This window comes from Vigna umbellata, chromosome 2 (assembly GCF_029865625.1).
Source record: "Vigna umbellata cultivar VRB3 chromosome 2, Vumbellata_1.0, whole genome shotgun sequence".
Classification (NCBI taxonomy): Eukaryota; Viridiplantae; Streptophyta; class Magnoliopsida; order Fabales; family Fabaceae; genus Vigna; species Vigna umbellata.
Genome location: NC_142166.1, coordinates 5,884,279 through 5,903,503, shown reverse-complemented (window position 1 = coordinate 5,903,503; position 19,225 = coordinate 5,884,279). Strand labels below are relative to the sequence as shown.

The 19,225-nt window shown below is 32.8% G+C and overlaps 1 protein-coding gene across 1 annotated transcript; it reads right to left on the bottom strand.

The window, feature by feature from the left end:
* Positions 1 to 891: 891 nt before the first annotated feature.
* Positions 892 to 16,458, bottom strand: ELF8 (binding protein). Its single transcript, XM_047303528.2, has 24 exons — positions 16,170 to 16,458; positions 15,586 to 15,652; positions 15,264 to 15,458; positions 14,651 to 14,751; positions 12,104 to 12,157; positions 11,266 to 11,382; positions 11,079 to 11,142; positions 10,760 to 10,974; positions 9,694 to 9,778; positions 8,946 to 9,046; positions 8,261 to 8,353; positions 7,746 to 7,814; positions 7,519 to 7,611; positions 7,161 to 7,424; positions 5,751 to 5,831; positions 5,510 to 5,668; positions 5,202 to 5,297; positions 4,436 to 4,537; positions 4,246 to 4,353; positions 3,916 to 4,140; positions 2,098 to 2,364; positions 1,924 to 1,995; positions 1,314 to 1,616; positions 892 to 1,188 (listed from the first exon to the last, which is right to left on the bottom strand). The coding sequence occupies exons 1-24, from the start codon at positions 16,308 to 16,310 to the stop codon at positions 1,000 to 1,002; spliced, it is 3,261 nt and encodes a 1,086-aa protein (XP_047159484.2). The 5' UTR covers positions 16,311 to 16,458; the 3' UTR covers positions 892 to 999.
* Between the last annotated feature and the right edge of the window lie 2,767 nt (positions 16,459 to 19,225).

The window sequence follows — 19,225 nt, the reverse complement described above, 5'->3', positions numbered from 1 at the left end:
CCTCGAACTCCCGCCACAGCACCCAAAACGTTGCCCTTGCACTCCAAAGCCTCATGAACTTCTTAAACTTTAGCAACCCCAAACTCTCACTAAAAATCTCACCACAAACATCCCCACTTTCTTCTACTACATATCCGCAACCTCCAGCCTCGTTGTGCTTTTTCATTTTTCCACCACTTTCCCAAAACAAATCAAAGATCAACAGTTTCTACTTTACTTCCCAAGTTTACCTACAATATCCATGGATATCTTTCCAAACGAAACCCTCGACCCGTTGAGCCACATTAACCAGATTTTCGGTTAGAGAGCGGAAGCCATGAAGCCGTAAATTAACATTCTTTCCCTCCATTGGCTATAATAGCAAGCTTTTTAAGCATATTTCTAGGATTTGTTCCCTTTCTCTTGTTTGGGATTTTCTTGGGAAAAAAAGAGAAAGAAGTAATTAGATATAATATAATTAAAGCAAAAAAGAAGACAAGAAATGAGAAGAGTGAAACGGAAATGGAGGAGAAACGAAAATGGAAGAAGAAAATGAAATCCTTGAAAGATGGGTGGGAGTGTAACTACCTAGCAAAAATAAACAAGTAAAATTAGGAAGGATAAAATTGAAATTAAAAAAATTTAGAAAGGTGGAATAAACACGGTGTAGTGATAGAGGAAGCAACACCCTTATCATTACTATTTCTGGGCTCTTTAATTTTATTTAAATTAACATTTATATATTAAATCACTCTATTAGTAAAAATAAAAAAATTAATTGAATTAAACTAAAATATACACGTTTAATTTTTTAAATTTAAAATTGTTGATTTTTTTTAACAAGACCGATATGAGGCGTTGATCAGACAATGTTACATTTGACACATAAAATAAAAGAAAAAAGAAAAGACATGAGAATAAAGCTTTTCTTTCTTCCTTTTAAGATTTAAAGTATATACATATATATTTGAAGAATGTTATCTGAGGAACAAATCATGTGGTGAGGGTTAGGGTAAAAATTCAATATTGTTTCTCCTCATCACTGCCATCATCTGCATGTGTCTTATCTACATCTCTGATTTCTCCATCACTCTCCTGCATGTCACCAGAATTTTCTCTTGCCGGACTTGACTGCCTTTGCACTGGTTCATCATCATCAGATTCCGATAATGCTTGCCTTCGCCGAGCTATGCTTGAGGATGGTGCAGCCTAAACAAGATAAATAAGTAGGGAATGATTCATGCATTGTTATTATCATTGGCTTAATCACCAACAAACACACTTGATGGAGAAGCAAAAATTTGTTTTCGAAAGTCATGATTCGAATTAAATACCATCTCCTCATCTGCATCGGAATCTTCAAGTCCAGCTGCAGCAAGAAGACCCTGAGCATTTTCCTCCTCTTCATCATTCATCACAGTCTGAGGTTCCTCTCTGTATACGTCAGCTTCTTCCTCTTCCATTTCTTGTTCATCCATCATATCGGTTTCCGGTTCCTCCGTGTCATAGCGTGATTTTGAATGCTTATCCTTCTTTCTCTTCTTTCCACTTTTTCTTTTCTTCTTCTCACCGGTTCCTCCCTCTTCATCATCTGATCTTTCTCTCCGTTTTGAATGAGTGCTGCTCTTCCATTGCTCCTAAAAATACAGATGCAAGTTTAGGGCAAATTCAAAATCCTCTCGGCAGAATAATTTTTTTATTCTAGAAAACTGTTTGCTAGGAATGATACTTCTAGGGAATCATATTTCTGGGAGTCTTCATGTGTTTGGCGTGTTGAAAAGGTTTCTGGAAATGTTACATCATGAATATGGCTAAAACTATCCTACCTTAATGGAAACCTTTATTTCAAAAGTATGAAAACATAGAAAGACAGATAACAAAAGAAAACAATATGAAACATATTCTAGCCCTTCTACTCTTAAAAGAATACCTAGAAATCCTTACCTTAACACGCTTAAAATGTTCCTCCTGTTGTTGCACTCGCTTTAGTTCATCTTCTTGTTTTCTCCTTTCCATCTATTACACATTAAAATAAAACGGTAGGTATTTATATAGAGAAAACATGCAGTGTCAACCAACAGGCATGCAATAGATGCTGAGCAATTAAAAACAGCGCACCTGAAACTTCCTTTGCTCTTCAGCCTTTCGTCGAGCTTCCTCTGCCAATGCAACCTGACGAGCAAGTTCTTGTCTCTGCCGTACTTGCTGCTCTTCACGCTCAGCAGCTTCAAGATGAACTTTAGCAGCCGAAAGTAAGTGGTTGCAGTATCCAACGTGAGTGTCAATTTTCTTCTCATCAAACCCATGAATGTGTAGGTTGGAAGCAGCAGACAACTGACTAAATACACGAACAGCATTTTGTAGCTCAGCAACAGTTGCTCTCACCTAAAGTTAAGAAACCAATATCAATTAGAAAGTAATGAATCATACTAGATCCTGTTTGACAAAGGTATGAAAGGGATCGCTTGAATAAGAACTTCGACAAGGAGTACCATCCAGCAGAAAACAAACCCCAATGAATTGACAGCTTAAGCTATTCTTGTGTAAAAACTACAACTCAAAAATTATAGCCCGGATAAACTCAGATATTACCTTGATCCATAAACAAAAAATTATTTAAACGACAATGTTGATAAGTTTCCTTGGTGAACTGGTTAACAAAAGCAAAAGGTTTTTAGCGAAAAGGAAACTTTATTACATTGAAAAAACATAAAGTTTCTTGGCTAGTACTTTTATGGCACTAGTTAGCATCCCTTACAAAGAAAATATGCCCTAGTATCCAACATTATTTACTAAGCAAATTAAAGTAATAAAGTGAACACATTGTTCAGCACTTGATCGTTATATTATATACTAAGCATCCAAAACTATATAATAATAATGAAAAAAAAAAAAAAACACCCCCTATACTACAGATATTTAGTAACTTACTGAAACAGAACAAAAGAATAGTGAAAACATTATTAAATTATCTTCACTTAAAAAGGGTTCATAAACTCTATACATTGTTGAATGTAGAAACGGGCAATCCAACTGAAGCACCCAACAAAATCAACTGAAAACTTTAATTATGAGGCTAACTAGAGTATACTTAATATGAACCAGGTACCATACAACATGGATATGGGAATTCTAAAAAGTTCAGGGTATGATACAACATAAGACATGTTAACATGAATTTCTAAAGACATAATTTAAAACCTTGATATTCATAGATACATTGATCATATATCATCAATAAATAACCGCATCACATCAGTAGATGATAAGAATTTATTCAAAGAAAAAACTTCTGATCATAACACATACATATTATTTATCTTCCATTATTCCATATTTTTCCAAGACTATTATTAAAACATGCAAGGAAATGCATCCTGGGTAATTATTTCATGCTGCATCCTGAGTAATATTTAAAAGAAATCTAGGCTCTATATAATTGTCTACTATTTATAAGAACTTTCAGGATATAGAAGAAACGCTAAAGCCAAATGTAACAATGGTAGTAGCAGCAGCAGCAGCAATAATAATAGTAATTTGGAGGATACTTCCTGCGTGTGTATATTATATATATGTCTAGTCATATCATAAATGTATTGGGATAGGATGAAATGATACTTTTCCATTTTCTAGTATCTTGGCTTAATAAGTTTCCTTTCGGTCTAATTTACTTGGCATCTTGATGACCTTCTAAGTTTATTTTCAAAGCAAGAATCAAATTACAGATATGAACACCTTTTTACTGATATAGCAAGGTAAGACATTTTCCATGATCAAACTACGCGTTCCTTATGCTGCATTTTATTCAATATTCTTATTTTCAAGAACCATGAAATAACTGAAGGTGAAAATAGATATTCTACAAGCGTTTTCGAGCATCTGAAAAAAACCTCAACAGATCTAGAAAGAGATATTCAATGGATAAAAAAAAACTACCTCATCTGCAGTCCTCTTTGCTTTCTGTAATGTTGATGCTGAAAATTTTTGCATTGCAACCCCAGCATCAAACCTTAAAGTATAGTTTGAGGGTGCCAAATGGATGGCTCTCAGTAGAGTTTTTATGCAGTCTTGCCACTGTTCAGCCTCATAATGGGTACGAGCTAAATACAGAAGTATTTGAGAGTCTGTGTTATGATAAAACTTCCGCAAGCAGTTTTGGTACTGCACATAATAAAAAAGGTCATCAGCATTCAGTTGCTGTGATAAAGACTTGGGTAGTAGGAACTTGAAAACAAAAAAACGGGTACAATCTAAAGATAAGTTCACCATTTTCACAGCCAAAGCAAAATTCCCCTGGGCAAAATAAACATGGGCCAGATTTATCCAAACATCCGGCATCTGGACAAAAACACTACCACTGGCAGCTTCTTGAACCTACCAAAAATTAATAAAGTAAGAACTCACGGATGAAAGTTTAAGCCCACTATAGTCCAAGGTTTAGCACACATATAACAACCTGTGTAAAGATATCCTTTGAGACATCAAAATGACCTTTTTCCGCTAACACTACCGCAGCACCATTGGCAGCATATAAATTAGAAGAATGCTGAATCAGAACCTATAAATGTTTTGAAAATAAAATATATCAAATAACATAATTCCATTAGTAGGACAGTACGTAAATTATACATGTAAAGAATAGGCAAAATATGACACTTCAGGAAAATGGAATTAAAGCAGAAGTGTTGAATCATGGTAATCTCAGGGCACACTGCTTGTAAATAAATTTCATCTTCTCCTAGTTGATATAAACACACATAAGTACCCACAAACAATCTATAATTGGAAGTAACAAGTGCACTTATAAAATAGTATTTAATTGGATTACGATAAAAATGCATTTAGTGTTCATGGGTATTTGTGTGTCTAAGGAGTTGCACTCAATTAATATTAGCCTAGGAAATAGTCTTTACTAAAGGTCTGTCTAGATAATTTTTTCAGTAAACACTTACAAGACAAAACAAATACAAACGGAAAATGTAATAAGATTTTTAATAAGCTAAAATTAACTTCAGGAAAAATTAAGAAAATTAGCTTTTGGATGTCTATCTGGTGCTTAAGCTGTTCCAAATTGACTCTAGTTGGTTTTATTTCTATGCATGTCAAGTGAATGAAATACTATGATTAATGAAAATGCAAATATTTGTTTACAAATCAAAAGTTAAGAAATAACAAAAATGAAAAAATAGCTCTTATTCTCATAGACAGTAAAAAAGACCTACTCTAGTATAAAGTTCTTTGGACTTCTCCAAATGAGTAGCCTCTAGCTTGGGATTTCTCTTTTCATTGCGAACTGCTGCAAAGTAGTTCCAGTTTCCCTATTCAATTCACACCCAGTGTATCAAATGAATTGTCAGAGTAACACAAGTATGAGGACACAATCACAGTAAAGATATAGGTGGGATGAAGAATAGGTAGATGCCAACACATACTTTCCACCGACATTCTCACAATTGTAGCAGGAAAAGGAATACAGAGATTAGGAACACAAAAATAATAAAATGAAATGTCCATTGAACAGCAGACATACCAGAGAGAGAGTAGCATATGGGTCCTTGCCATCCGTTGCATCACTAGCAGCTCGGAGTGTTTCTTTTGCCTTTACCCAATCATCATTTTTCAACTCCAACTCACCAAGCATTGATAATGCATTGGGACACTTGTCATTCACCTTCAAGGCATCATTAACCTATAGAAAGGAGGATCAAATATTAAATGTACAAAATCTATAAATAAGAAAAGCAAGAAGGTCATAGGGATAAAATAGTAACCAGTTCAATGCTTAATAGAATGTTGTTCCGAGCTTTTGCAATTGCAGCTAGCCTCAAATACGCATCAATATAGTCTGGGTACTGATGACAAAAGATAAAATAAATAAATAATCAAATAGTAAATTGTGTCGCATGTACCAAATTAGTCATTAGAGTTAGTTATGATCCAGTTGAACTTTCGTACAACGGAAGCACTCTGTCATTGAACCATACATAATAATAAGATGAACTGCAACATTATTAGGTATTGGGCTTGGGCTTGTTCTGATAAACTTTGCTAAAAATTTGTCCTTATTTTTTTGTATCAATTGTTTCCTAATGTATGCATTGATTTGATTTTTGTAATAAATCTGTTCAGAATCAGGTTTAAATAACTTCTGAATCATGACCCAATCGTAGAATATTGGGCTATGTATTGCTTCTTGATAGTGGCAGATTCAGTTACCTCTTTGGGACTAAAAAAATAAACCAGTAACTGTATCATTAAATATGTAGCAGAAAAATAAAACATTTCCATCCCTTTTCTAGTAAGCTTCTCCAAAAGCACTCGTACAAGAAGAAAATAAGATCAAATTAGCTTCTCCATAAAATTATCCAATCTTAGCTTTTGGTGAAGCTTATTTCTTTTTCCTTCTTATAAATACTTATTAAGAAGTTTATCCAAACAAAACCCTCACCAGATTAGTTCAAAGTGTGAGCAAGAAATAACAGTAATTTATTCAGCAGGAAAAAACCAATTCAAGCCACCAAAAAAAACAAAAGTAAAAGAAAAAAACTTTTGATTGGGAATGAAAGAGATATATACGGGTATAATTACTCATTTGGTCCCTATAGTTGAACAAACTTTACCTTTTAGTCCATACACTTAAAGCCATCAATATCAGTCCTTATTTTTAATCTCTTAGTCCCTATGTTTAGGGCTTAAAAAGATTAAAGAAGTATATATAGGGAAAAATAAGAGATATTAAAATGGTATTTACAGAGACTACAATGAATAGCGATTGAATAAGTAATATAATTAGTATTTTTTTATTATTGACAAAAAAAAAGTCTCAACACAAATAAACTTTAATTTGGTTATTTGCAGCCATAATAATGATTTAAGATTTTTGCTCAATACCAAAATAAAATTAAGTGAAAAACTTCCTAAGCATCATTATGCACATGAGGAGACTGCATGGTTTCTAACACATTTCCCAAATTACAGTTGTTAAATGACAATAGATTGCTTATTTACTAATTTAACACTTCAACTGATGGAAATTTTCAATCACTGGTTAAAATTGTTGTGAAGTTACAAACATATCATAACCAAGACTATGGAGAGACACATTGGCTAATCTTGCAAGTCTATTCATTCATAATTGCATGTGCATCTTGATGCACAAGAAGCTACAGACGTGCACATACCTTGAACAAGATAAGGCGATACAAAATGCTGGCAGTTCCAGAATCATTTAACTGTTCAAGTAACCTAGCCAGGTTAAAAAGTACAGTGACTTTATCCCAAGGTACTTCTACATGATGACCATCGCTTTCAAGGTCATGAAATAATTGCATGTCCTTGAATTGAAGAGTAGAAGTAGCAGCATCAACAGAAGACTTATTTTCCTCATTGATGAAAGATAACCAAACACCATCACCTAGAGACTCCTTAAATGTTTGTTGGGCAAGCTGAAAAATTGAAGAAAATAGAGCTTAAAGTGGTAAGTGTGCAGGGAAGGAGCCATAATATGAGCTTTCATTCATTTTAAACAAGAGTACAAACCTCAAATTCACCCCTTTCAAACTGAAGCACACCAACATTATTTAGTAATTCAATTGGTACTTCTTGACCTCCCTTCTTAAAAAGAGTTCGAGCCTGTACCAGAATTACAATATCTATATAATAACAGATTATGAAACTTCAAAAGTGTATTTCATTAAATTAAGTTTCATAAAACTAAAATTTCCAGATCACAACAGAGAGCATATGATAAGCTCTTAACCCCTTACAGTTTTGAATGCATCAAGTGCAGCTCCTGTGTCGGAAAGAATTAACAATTCTCCCAGCTCAAGAAATGCCTGCAGTACAAAGAATCTTTTTCAAGAAACCAAAAGCTGAAGCTAGATCAAGAATGTTGGTCCAATTATCAATTTCACTTTTAGCAACACCATAGCAATAAATTCGAAATCTATTGGATTTTAATTAATGAATAAGATTATATACCAAGAAATGAAGAATCACATCAGAAAAAGGAAGAGCTGACGACAATATTAATTGAAAATAAAATACTACACCAAAAACGAAGGAGACAGAGCAAACGACAACTCTTACTCTAACTTATCTATTCTCCTATTTAGAAATAAAATACTAAATATTCCCAATAAGTCAAATGAAGGCATAAATAACAACTTGAACCTAGTAAAGTTTTTCATTGTAGAACTAGGATTGCCCAGCACATGGAACACTAAATAATAAAAATATATCTATGAATACATTATAGAAAAAAAATACCAGAAACATTCACCTGGGCATCACGGGGATCAATTTTTGTAGCTCTCCTAATAAAGTCCTGGCCTTTGTCAGTTTGACCAAGCTGAACATATATATGCCCAAGCGCCTAGAAAAAAAACAATATATCAACACAACAATATGAGAGAAGGAAGAAAGAACATCAGTGACAGATAAAAAGAGATGATCTAGTTGTTCTAACAGCTTTCACTTCATACATAAATCTAATCATCAATTCCTTCTGTACAATTTTTTTTACATTGGTAACCCTTGGCTATGATTCAATAACTTTCACCATAAATTTGGGAAAATTGTAAAAACAATTTTCTGTTAAAAGTGATTTGAACTAATTAATAATTAAAACCTAACTTGTTAATAAGTAAGTGAATAAAAACAATTAGTGCTAGGCCTGTTAGCATACATAAATATAGATGATCGTGAAATTTGCAGTGATTGATGTTGAGCAATGCATGATTTTCAAGATTGCTCTACACTTTATGGTTTATGGTATAAACCAGTTTCTCCAAATAGAAAGTGGTGTTCTCAACTGATTTTATCCAATCTTGCACCTTTCACCATGGCATATCTGAGGTGTTAGATGTTAAGTGACTCTTTTGTTGCTGCAAAAGCATTCAAGCCCTAGAAAGACAAATGATGCAAAAAGGGGGGAAGTAAAATTTCTTTCAATTTGAAGAACTTACTTTCAACGTCTCACAATTATCCGGGTATACCTCCAGGACCTTTTCAAAGTTTGAGAGTGCACTTTTAAAATCTCCCAACTTTATCTGCACTTGTCCCAGACCTGGAAACCGTAGTGATTAAAACAGTGAATTAGGTAAGCGATGTTGAAGCAATGAGTGTTTCAAATTGAACCAATGTTGTCAACATGAAGATTTCATATAGGATACCGAAGGTGGTGAAAGATAGTTGTGGGATAGTAAAATAGATTGTGAGAATCTACTAAAGTGGAAAATCAAACACTAATTTATAAAAAAATATCATAGATAATGAAAATAACTTCTAAATCACGTCATCAAACAAAATCAGAAAACTCAAGGGTGACACCCAATAGTTCAAACAGTCATAATTATTTGCATAAAATAAGTTCTTCAAAAGTCATAAGACAACTAAAACACAAGAAAATAGTCCAACTGTCCAATTATAGACTCAAGAATAACATAGTCATTCTCAAGTCACATTATCAAATTACTGCACCATGGCCATAGACCTAATCATATCACAAAACCAATAACCAAAACATCATTGGATGTTTAAATAACACAATAAACATCAGCTATTAAACTGTCAAAAATAGGCAGGTACAGAATCAGCATATCTGCTAACCGTGTAAGCAACGAAGATTTTAAGTAATGGAGTTTCGTATCTAATAAATGTACATTCAAAGTTGCAGAAATGGTAAAGAGTTTCAAATGTTATGGAGCAACTGACCATAATAAGGAAAGACAAATTCGTGGGGCTTGTTGACTTCCTTGACAGATGCCATGTAATACACCCCAGCTTTGTCATAGTCTCCCTATGGTGAGAAGAAAAAATCAGAACCATCAGCAATATTACAGCTTGAAAGTTGGAATGCCCAAAAAAACAGATAGTGTCTTGTGAACATTTTCAGAATCATTCTTAAAACACAAGTCAAGAATAGGGTTGTAAAAATTAAAAGCAAGAAAAGGTAAGTAATTGTTTGAAAAAGAAAAAGAAATATACGGATCTGTAGCGATTTAATTGCACATGTGGGATCATCATAGGGCTGATGGATGATCATCTATTTTGCAAGAGTATAATAAAAGTTGGATGGAAAGTGGATGCTATACAATGCTACCACACTAGATACAGAGAGACATTTTATGAATGTCACAAGTGAACACAGTATCTAAGATTTTAATACATATTAATGAGAAGAAAAAAAGACTGTTTTAGACACCAGCTCTTACTAATCATGCTTACTATCCTTCTAGCTTCACTCTATGACAAGAAGGCTGACAATGGTATACCTCTTTCCATGCGTAGTTATTTCTTGAGGATTGGTAACGAGTGTCATGAATGAAACAAACAGATGCAATTAGTGAATAATCACGTACAGATAGAACACTAGAATATGCAGAATAGCAGAAGATTTAAACTCGTAACTTAGTTGTTTACACAATATTCTCCTCCACTACCAGAGCTGAGGCTCCTCTCAGAGCACTCAGTCAAAAACCACAATACTAAGATGATTCTCAACTAGTTCCCTATACCTTCCATATGGGAGACTTACTTGGACATGGACATAAATGTTAACCCATGTACACCCTCTACATCATCCAGCCTAAGAATTCCATCAAGTACAGTTCAATCAATTTAAGACCAAATATATAGATGCACATAGAGGACAAGAGCATCACTTCATATTCAAACTTATGCATCCCTTCAACCACTGACACAGTTCAACCAAACATATATGCTCAGTGAAGTTTCAGAACAATATTGTAAAAGGAAAATGAAAAAATAAGATTCAAACCTTGCTATGGTATGAGCGTGCTAAATTGTAGTATGAGTGAGACTTTGTTGGGCCATGATTGGTAACAGCCAATGCAGTTTCAGTCAGCTGCTCAACTAAAAAATGTTGACCAGTGAAGAAGAAATGATTTGCAAGATAATTCAGAGCCATTGCACAGTATGGGTATATCTCAAATGCCCTCTGCATTTTTACCATTCCCTTCCTGATACCAGTAGCTGTTTCATGGTATACAGTATCAGAATATGTCCACTAAATGAAAAGCTAACAGTGATTAGCAAATATGTATGTGCATAAGAAAATGATAAAAGAAAAGACAAACCTTCATTAGTACGCAAGTCCATTATTGCAAGGGCAACTAGAGCTTCAACATTTTCTGGATCTAGCTGAAACAAACAAGATCATGAAGCATATACACATCAGTAGCAGAAAAATAATAAAGCAGTTGAACCTAGTTTTTAGAAGATTCACTTGCATGTAAAACACCAGTTATTAAAAGATTCACTTGCATGTAAAACTCGCTCAAATGCTTGCTGAGCCTTCTCAAATTGACCTAATTTGTAGCGGCATAGACCTATGCCAAGTCTCACAGCTGCCGGGCAATTGGGAAACACTTGCAATGCTCTCTTCAGATTTGCAAAGCAAAGAAAAAAGGATGGCGTTAAGATGTGTTCAGCATATAGAAGAACTGTCACAATTCAAGTAGCCAGGTGTAATAACAGTATTGGGTTTATATAACCTTTATTATGTTCAGATGTTAAATATTCTTTTACATAACTTGAAGAATCAGCCATTAAAATAAAATATCTACCCACAGAATTTAATATCATTTATATAATTCATTGACATTATAACTTAAACATGACAAGTTGCAAAACCACAAGACTATCCCCAATCCACTTGAATTTTAGCATGCACATTGCTGAAATTATATTTTAAAAGAATGGTTTCACAGAAAATTAAATCTGATGAAACCTAGTGTGTGCCATACTGATCTAGTTCCAAAGTGAAGAATAAGTAAAAAGGAATTTTGAATATTATTTTTTGTAATACCAATTGTACAAAGGAAGTTACATTGCATAGACATAAACTAATAAGTGAAACTATTTGCACACAATAGAGCTAAATTTTATCAAACAAATCAGTTACACTTCCAAAAGTATAGAAAAATGGAAGGAATACTATGTCCCAAGATAATACAATCTATAATTATACTTAGCATATTAAAATGTAAATCCTCAATAACGATAAACATCTGAACGAACATTGATAAATGTTGGACATATGTAAACTGTTGATAATCATACATCACTTATCAACAGCAAAAAATATGGTTATACTACCAACCTTATACAGATCAAGTGAATCCGAGTATCGTCCACGATTGAACTCAACACAAGCCTGTAGATATTCAGTAAAAATATTATACAAATTACAACACATATAAGATGAAAATGACACCACAAACTGGCTCCAGGTTTTAGTATTCACATTCTGAAAACAAACTGAATAATAGATAAACAGTATATGATAGCATGTGCATTTCAAATTTCAAGTAAAAATGTGGCAGATGTACCTAGCATGTACTGACCTGCAAATATAGATATTTGCTGAAAAGTTTGCAGCAATGTAATAAGAATACAAGATGCAAGGAGATTTGAGACAAACCAACACAATGGACCTTGAAATTATAGTTATTGGGCAATTACCAGAAAGAACTTTTAGAAAATATATTTCTTGTTCATTCAATAGTAAACATTTTGCAGCACTTCCACGTTTTATAGTTATAACAGAAACAATTGCTAACCAGATGAATTGAAAATGTCCAAAATAGGAGGAAAAAGAAAATACAACTACAAGAAATTAAAAAATGCATCAGCTAAGAGAATCCTCCACCCTCTAAAGAGAAGTCATGGGAGTCACAGAGACTGACACATCTTGTGAAGAAATGAAAGAACAGGTTCTAACAAGATAAAGACAAAAGGATAAAATTTGAGAAATAAGCTATTGACAATTAGACCTGTAAAAATGAAACGACATTGACAATTCTATCCCAAAGCAACCATAAAGTTGAGAAATGTTGGCTAAAGTGTTAGTAGTGTACCCTAACATATTCCACCATATGTGACACCCATAAAACTTTACACTCATTATAAGAACACTTTGTTTTAGTTTCATTTGCTGGAGTACACATGTATGTCCTCCATCACTTAAGGTTAGTTGAGATAAGTTTTAAGTTATTTCTGACTGCATTTGGTTAGATCTAACTGCACAAGCATCCTCTCTACACTATACTTGTTATTCCTTTTATTGAATGGTAAAGAAATCAACCTCTACAGCTCCCACTAGCATCTTTTGATGGCCAACCCTATAGCTCACAAGTTAAAGTTGTTTCCTTACCCATGGTTTCTGGCTACAAGTTCTCTAAGCATGGTTCTACTTTCTTTCCTGACCCATGTTTATATCACTCATTTGTTGCTGCAGAATAGTACAAAACTATCACCAAACCTGGACTCACCTACTCTATCAATAAAGTTTGCCAATTTATGACCTGTTCTCTTGAGTCCCATTGAGAGTGGCTGTCAAGAGAATCCTCCATTACCTAAAATGTAGCATTCACTACAGTCTTCATCTTCTACCTTCCTATCTAACACATTTTCCCACAAAGCATTTTTGTGATGCAAACTGGGCTTCAGACCAAACTGATCATTGCTACAATGCTGGGGTTGCTATCTATCTTGGACCCAATATGATTTCCAATATTAGCTTGCTCAAGAAGTTGTGCAGAATATTGAAGTTAGGCTAAAACCTGCAGATAGTTTACAGCTTCAGCTCTTGGAGCTTCCAGTCAAGTTCTCCTCTGCAATTTTTCTGTGATAATCAAAGCAGTATCCTTATCTCATAATCTTGTCCTTCACGCCTGTATCAAACATATGGTGTTGGATCTTCTCTGTCCATGAGAAGGTGCTCGACAAGCAGCTATCTGTTCGGCATATTACAGCCCAATATCAGTGGGCTCTTTCCTTAACCAAGATATTTCTCCTACCAGATTTTTCCAAAACAGCAACAAGCTCAATGTAGATATGCTTCCTAATGTCAAGCACCCACCCAACTTGAGCAAGAAGAGGGTTGCATGAGAATATTCTGTTTTATTTCAGTTGCTTAAGTGAACGTCTATTTCCTCTATATCACTTTCAGTTAGTAGGGAGTTGTTGGTTTGGTCAGTCTGGAATCTGCTAGGTTGGATATAACAGTATAAATTTCCCCTGTGCCATAGTTGTTATTCCATTTATTGAAAAATAGAAAATCTCCATAACATGAACAACTCCTTATTCCAACAAATGCCTCCTAACACTGAATACTGATAACTGCAAAGAATGTTAAATGTTCAGAGTCAAACTCCACTAGTCCCAAAAAGATTAAACAAGTTCAAGTCTATTGAACTACATCACAACTGATGAATGGCCTATGTACTTAAAAAAAGGAGTCACGATAAAGTCTTTTACTCTTCTAAACGCGGTTAGCAAGAAAACAATGAACATGCTTCAAGCAACTCGCTCATGGAAATTGGGAATAATAGGTCTCATCAATTTCAGATTTACAAGTTCCACAGATGTTATGTAATTGGCACTTGGCAGTGATTAACAAAGGAACTAAAGAGAATATCCTTCTCCACTAGATTTCTTTTCATCTCAGAAAGCCCTACTCCTTGCCACATATCATCATGTATTAAATGTTCAGTCTGTTTGATCACAATCCCTTTTTGTTCAAATGAAAAATAGTGAATGCAGAGAAGACAACTTGTAACCATCGCACAACTCTTAAAATTATGTGCTAAAATCAGAAATGTTAAATTCTTGTGAGAACGCAAACTTAATATATCTACTGTTATACCTGGCCCAAAAGAGCAGGAACATTATCACGGACTCCATCTAACACAATCTTAAATGCAGCAGATGCCTGTTCTACTTCCCCCTTTGCTAGCAAAAGCTGACCTGTAAGAATTAACTAAACATTAATTTTATCTACAGTGCATGATGCTTTCTTTTTGGCTACATATGGCAAACATTTTGTTTATAAATCTAGACACTTGCAACTTGGAAAACATATATAATGTAGCAACTATACCACCACAGAAAAAAGTTACAAAATAATCCCTGACTTCATCTCGAACATCAAACATGTTCAGCCAAAATACTGGAATTTCTAAACAGTCAATATGTCAAAAATATATACAAGATTGTAAAATACAAAACAATACGATGAGATATAAAACATGATCAAATGAAAATGCATTCAAAATATAAAGAAGAAAAATCCAAATTCTAAAAAACTTTGAGTTTTGTGAATGTTGTCTCAAAATGGATGTTGGATGTTCTGATAGGATGTCTACTGGCTAAAGAAGATCATTGCTATAACTCAATCCAAGATAAACAAATGCAATTTTCAATATTGTAAAACTACTGACATATTTAACACAAAAACATAAGAAAATTTACACATTCACCTTTCCCAACCCATGTGGAGGGCTCATGCATGTCAATCCTAGATGCTTTGTTGTAGTATTGTGTTGCCAAAATAAAATGCTCCTCTTTTTCTCGTTGTTTTGTCTCTATTTTTCCAAGGTAGCTATAGTAAGCTCCTAGGGCATTTAAGATAGCTATCCTCTCATATCTAACATCAGCATAATAGTCATCAATTTCTGCAAATGCATTGAAAACAATCAGGAAGGTTAAATTTACTAAACTTAATAGGCAACGTCAGTCAATAAGATTAATAAGCCAAATCCATACAGAAGATTTTACCAAACATATATGAACAAAGAATACCTGGACTGGATCCTTCCTCCAAAATCTGACGAAATTGATCAATTTTTCCCTGCTTGAAGTACTCCCTCTGCACGTATATGAGATTAGAAGTTCAGTTTAATGCAATGTATGTTTAAATAGGGAATGCAGTATGTGTATAGAAATACACTTGCAGTTGAAATAATGTTATGAGTAAATAGTAGGCGCACTTGCGGTGTAAAGGGAGTTCTACAGTCAGTTAATCAAAAAATGACCATTTGTGCACAATGTAAACTTTTTCACACAGGAAGCACAGAAAAGAAACTGATAACTGATAATCATTTTTCATATAAAGTGTTTGATAGATATTGTTTGATATTAGAGCTCTCAGAGTTTGATATTATTTGTCCTTTGTCATGTGAATGACATATCATATGTTATTTTATGTATTAAAACTAATTTTATGCACTGAAACTAATAAGTTAATTTGAAAAAAAAAAGTCAATCCCCAACTATCATGAACTTTTCACTAGCTAAATAATCAGAAAAAACAAGCAAAACCGCATAATCACATGGAGATGCTACTCGTAAATTATCGTCTGGAAAATTAAAAGGGCGAAACGAACCGCAATGATGAGCCAGAGATCGAGAGGGGCTTGTTCAGCCTTAAGGATGTCGAGGATGTCGGAAGCATCACGCGGAAGCTGATCGAGAGCAACCCTAACCTCCTCCTCCGAATTCTGCACCGGTATGTACACCGAAGCCATAGATGTCCCAAAGCCACTTCAAATCAATTGCGGAGTGAGTGAGGAAACACCTTCACATGAAAAAACAGAACACACCATAAACCCCTCTTTGTGCTTTGCCTATCAACTCTCAGAAGTAGCTTGTGTTTTTCTTAGGTATGACCCAACGACGAGCTCCAATCCAACCATATTCAAATTGAAAATTTTTTTTACTGGATTTTGTTTATTTTATATAAGTAAAAATTATAATAAATATATTTAATATGTAAATTATATCATAATAAATATGTGTAACCTTTTTCTCAAGTAAAATTAAAATAATTGTCTAATTAATAGATCTTCCAAGAGTTTTCCTTTGACTGGGATAATAAACATGTGATGCAAGAGATATATGGAGTGAGTAATATATATTAACTTTAAGATAAACTTATTATAAAATATTAGTGATTGTTAATTTTTAAGCTTAGATTACAATGTAAATTTATATTATCTATTTAATTTTAAATTGCATTTAAATATTCAAAAATAGTTACTTAATTCGGTAATAAATAAATATTATCATTATACAAAATATTTTAAATTAAAAATATTATAAAATATATACTAATGTATCACAACATCCTCTTATCATTATTTTTATTGCATGTATAACATTCAGTAGTAGTTGTATTCAATTATTTATAATTTTAAATTTTTAAATTTAAATTATATTGCATCAATAATATATAGTATACATAATTTCATATAAAATATTCAATATTTTAAATTATTTTACAGATTAGTAAATTCTTCTATGAAATTGCTAGTTTTAAATTTGTGTCTGCGTTGAAAATTCAGGAGAAGAAATAATAAATATTTTTAAATTTATAATTAAGTCTTGAATATAATTAATATGAAAAATGATTTATTAATTTAGAATATTAATATATTTATAAAAATATAAACAATATATTTTTTAAAATACATATATATGTAAAATTATAAAGTAGATTTTCTAAAAATATTAAGAATATAATAAATATATAATATAGACTCTCTGAAAATATAAACTAGTATAGGAATAAATTGATTTAACGTGTATTGTTAAATTCGTTTAATTAATAAATTAATAAAGTAGTCTAATATATGTTATTAGACTTGTTTAATTAATAAAAAATATATATATTATATATTTTTTATAATATATATATATATATATATAAAGAATTGATACTTTAAATATTGGGTATTCTTTAATAATTTATTAAATGAAGATGTAGTTAGAAATTTAAAAATGTAAAATTGATAATAAAAAATATTATAGAAATGTATTTTCATTTCTAACACAAATCACTTCAAATTTAAAATAAATAGATAAAATAGTAAAATAACTTATATGTACTAGCAAAATGAATGTAAATAAGAAAAGTAAATTAACACTTGTCAAATGATTAAAAACAAATTTTTTGGACATTTTTCAACATAATAAATGTTATTAAACACATAAAATTACTAGTATACTTTTTTATATTATAATAGATAAATTTATTAAATAAGATATTGTTGAAACTTCGGCAAGTGTACGGATCGTTCAAGTAATATAAAATGGTAAGACCAAATATCGTTTACTAAAATACTCGCGTAATACTAGTTAATTACATTATTAACAACTCATATAGACTCAAGGAGAACATATCAATTGGAAAACAAGTGCAAAGAAGATAAATTTACAAATAATTATAAGGTTGGACTTTGGTATTGAAGGCAATGGAAAAGACTATAAATGATATGAAATGACAATGTTAAGATTAGTTTTCACCAATCCACTTTTGTGTATACCCAATTTCATCTCTTCTCCATCAAGTTACTAAATTCAATCCACAAAATTAACAAAATTACTCTAGGCCTAATTTCTTAGGTGAAAGAGCTTAGTTTCTCCCTATTAAACTCCAATTTCTTGGAAAATCTAATCAGCAAAACTCGTATTAATGAGCTAGGATCTTAAGATAACATGTGAATCATTTTCCATTTCTAGAATCAATGACCACAAGGACTCTTGTTTTAGTTATAGGTTCCATCTTACGTCTCTATAACAATAAGAATACTAGCAATTGATAGAAAAAAGACATATATATAATCAAATCATTCAACAAATACACAAGAATTCAAAGACTACAACTAACCCCAACAAAATGGGTTTGGCTCTTCATTTCCATTGAGATCCTTTAAGCTTACAAAATGGCCATGAAAGAAGAAGGAGAACCCAAAGAGGAAGAAAGGAGTGTTCCCACAAACCCTAACAGCCCTCCAAGCTCTACTCTGAGTGAAATCGCGCCTCCAAACTAGCAAAGACCCAAACCCCTTCGTGTTTTAGATTTAAATAAGCTCAAATTGTCACATCAGCGAAGGTGGCGCTCAGTGCCCTTAGAGGGGGCGCCCAGGCGAGAAATTCTAACAGTATAATGGCGCTCAACGCCCTCTGCTAAGGGGCGCTCAGCGCGAGCACACCAGAAATAAGCTTTTGTGCAGTTTTTGCAGGTGGCCTTCAGCGTCCCTGACCCAGGGGCTCTCAGGCTGACTCTGCGCACTGCATCTTTTTCTCTTTTTTCTGCAGATATGCTTACTTCTGTGACTGGTTTAGTTCTTTGCATTGTTGGAGATTCTTCCAAGCACATTATTAGCTACAAAATAAAGGGATCATAGATAAAATTACATCAAAGTAACCCAAAACACAATTATTCATAAAACTAAGATAAAATAGATAATTAAGCAAGTTACAAGCTAGAAAATAGTTCATTTTATTACTAAATTGATGCTTAGATAATGGTAAGAATTAGCATTATCATCGGATACGTAATTATAAATTATAAAAAGATAAAATTAAGAATAAAAAATATTATAGAAATGTATTTCAATCAATTTAAAATTAAAACCAATAGATAGAAAAGTAAAATAGT

Excerpts from the sequence above, each read along its gene's own strand:
- ELF8 (XM_047303528.2), bottom strand. The coding sequence starts at position 16,310 with ATGGCTTCGGTGTACATACCGGTGCAGAATTCGGAGGAGGAGGTTAGG. Across the intron at positions 9,779-10,759 it reads CACGCTCATACCATAGCAAG|GGAGACTATGACAAAGCTGG; the intron begins GTTTGAATCTTA and ends TTCTCACCATAG. Across the intron at positions 1,996-2,097 it reads AAGAGCAAAGGAAGTTTCAG|ATGGAAAGGAGAAAACAAGA; the intron begins GTGCGCTGTTTT and ends AATGTGTAATAG.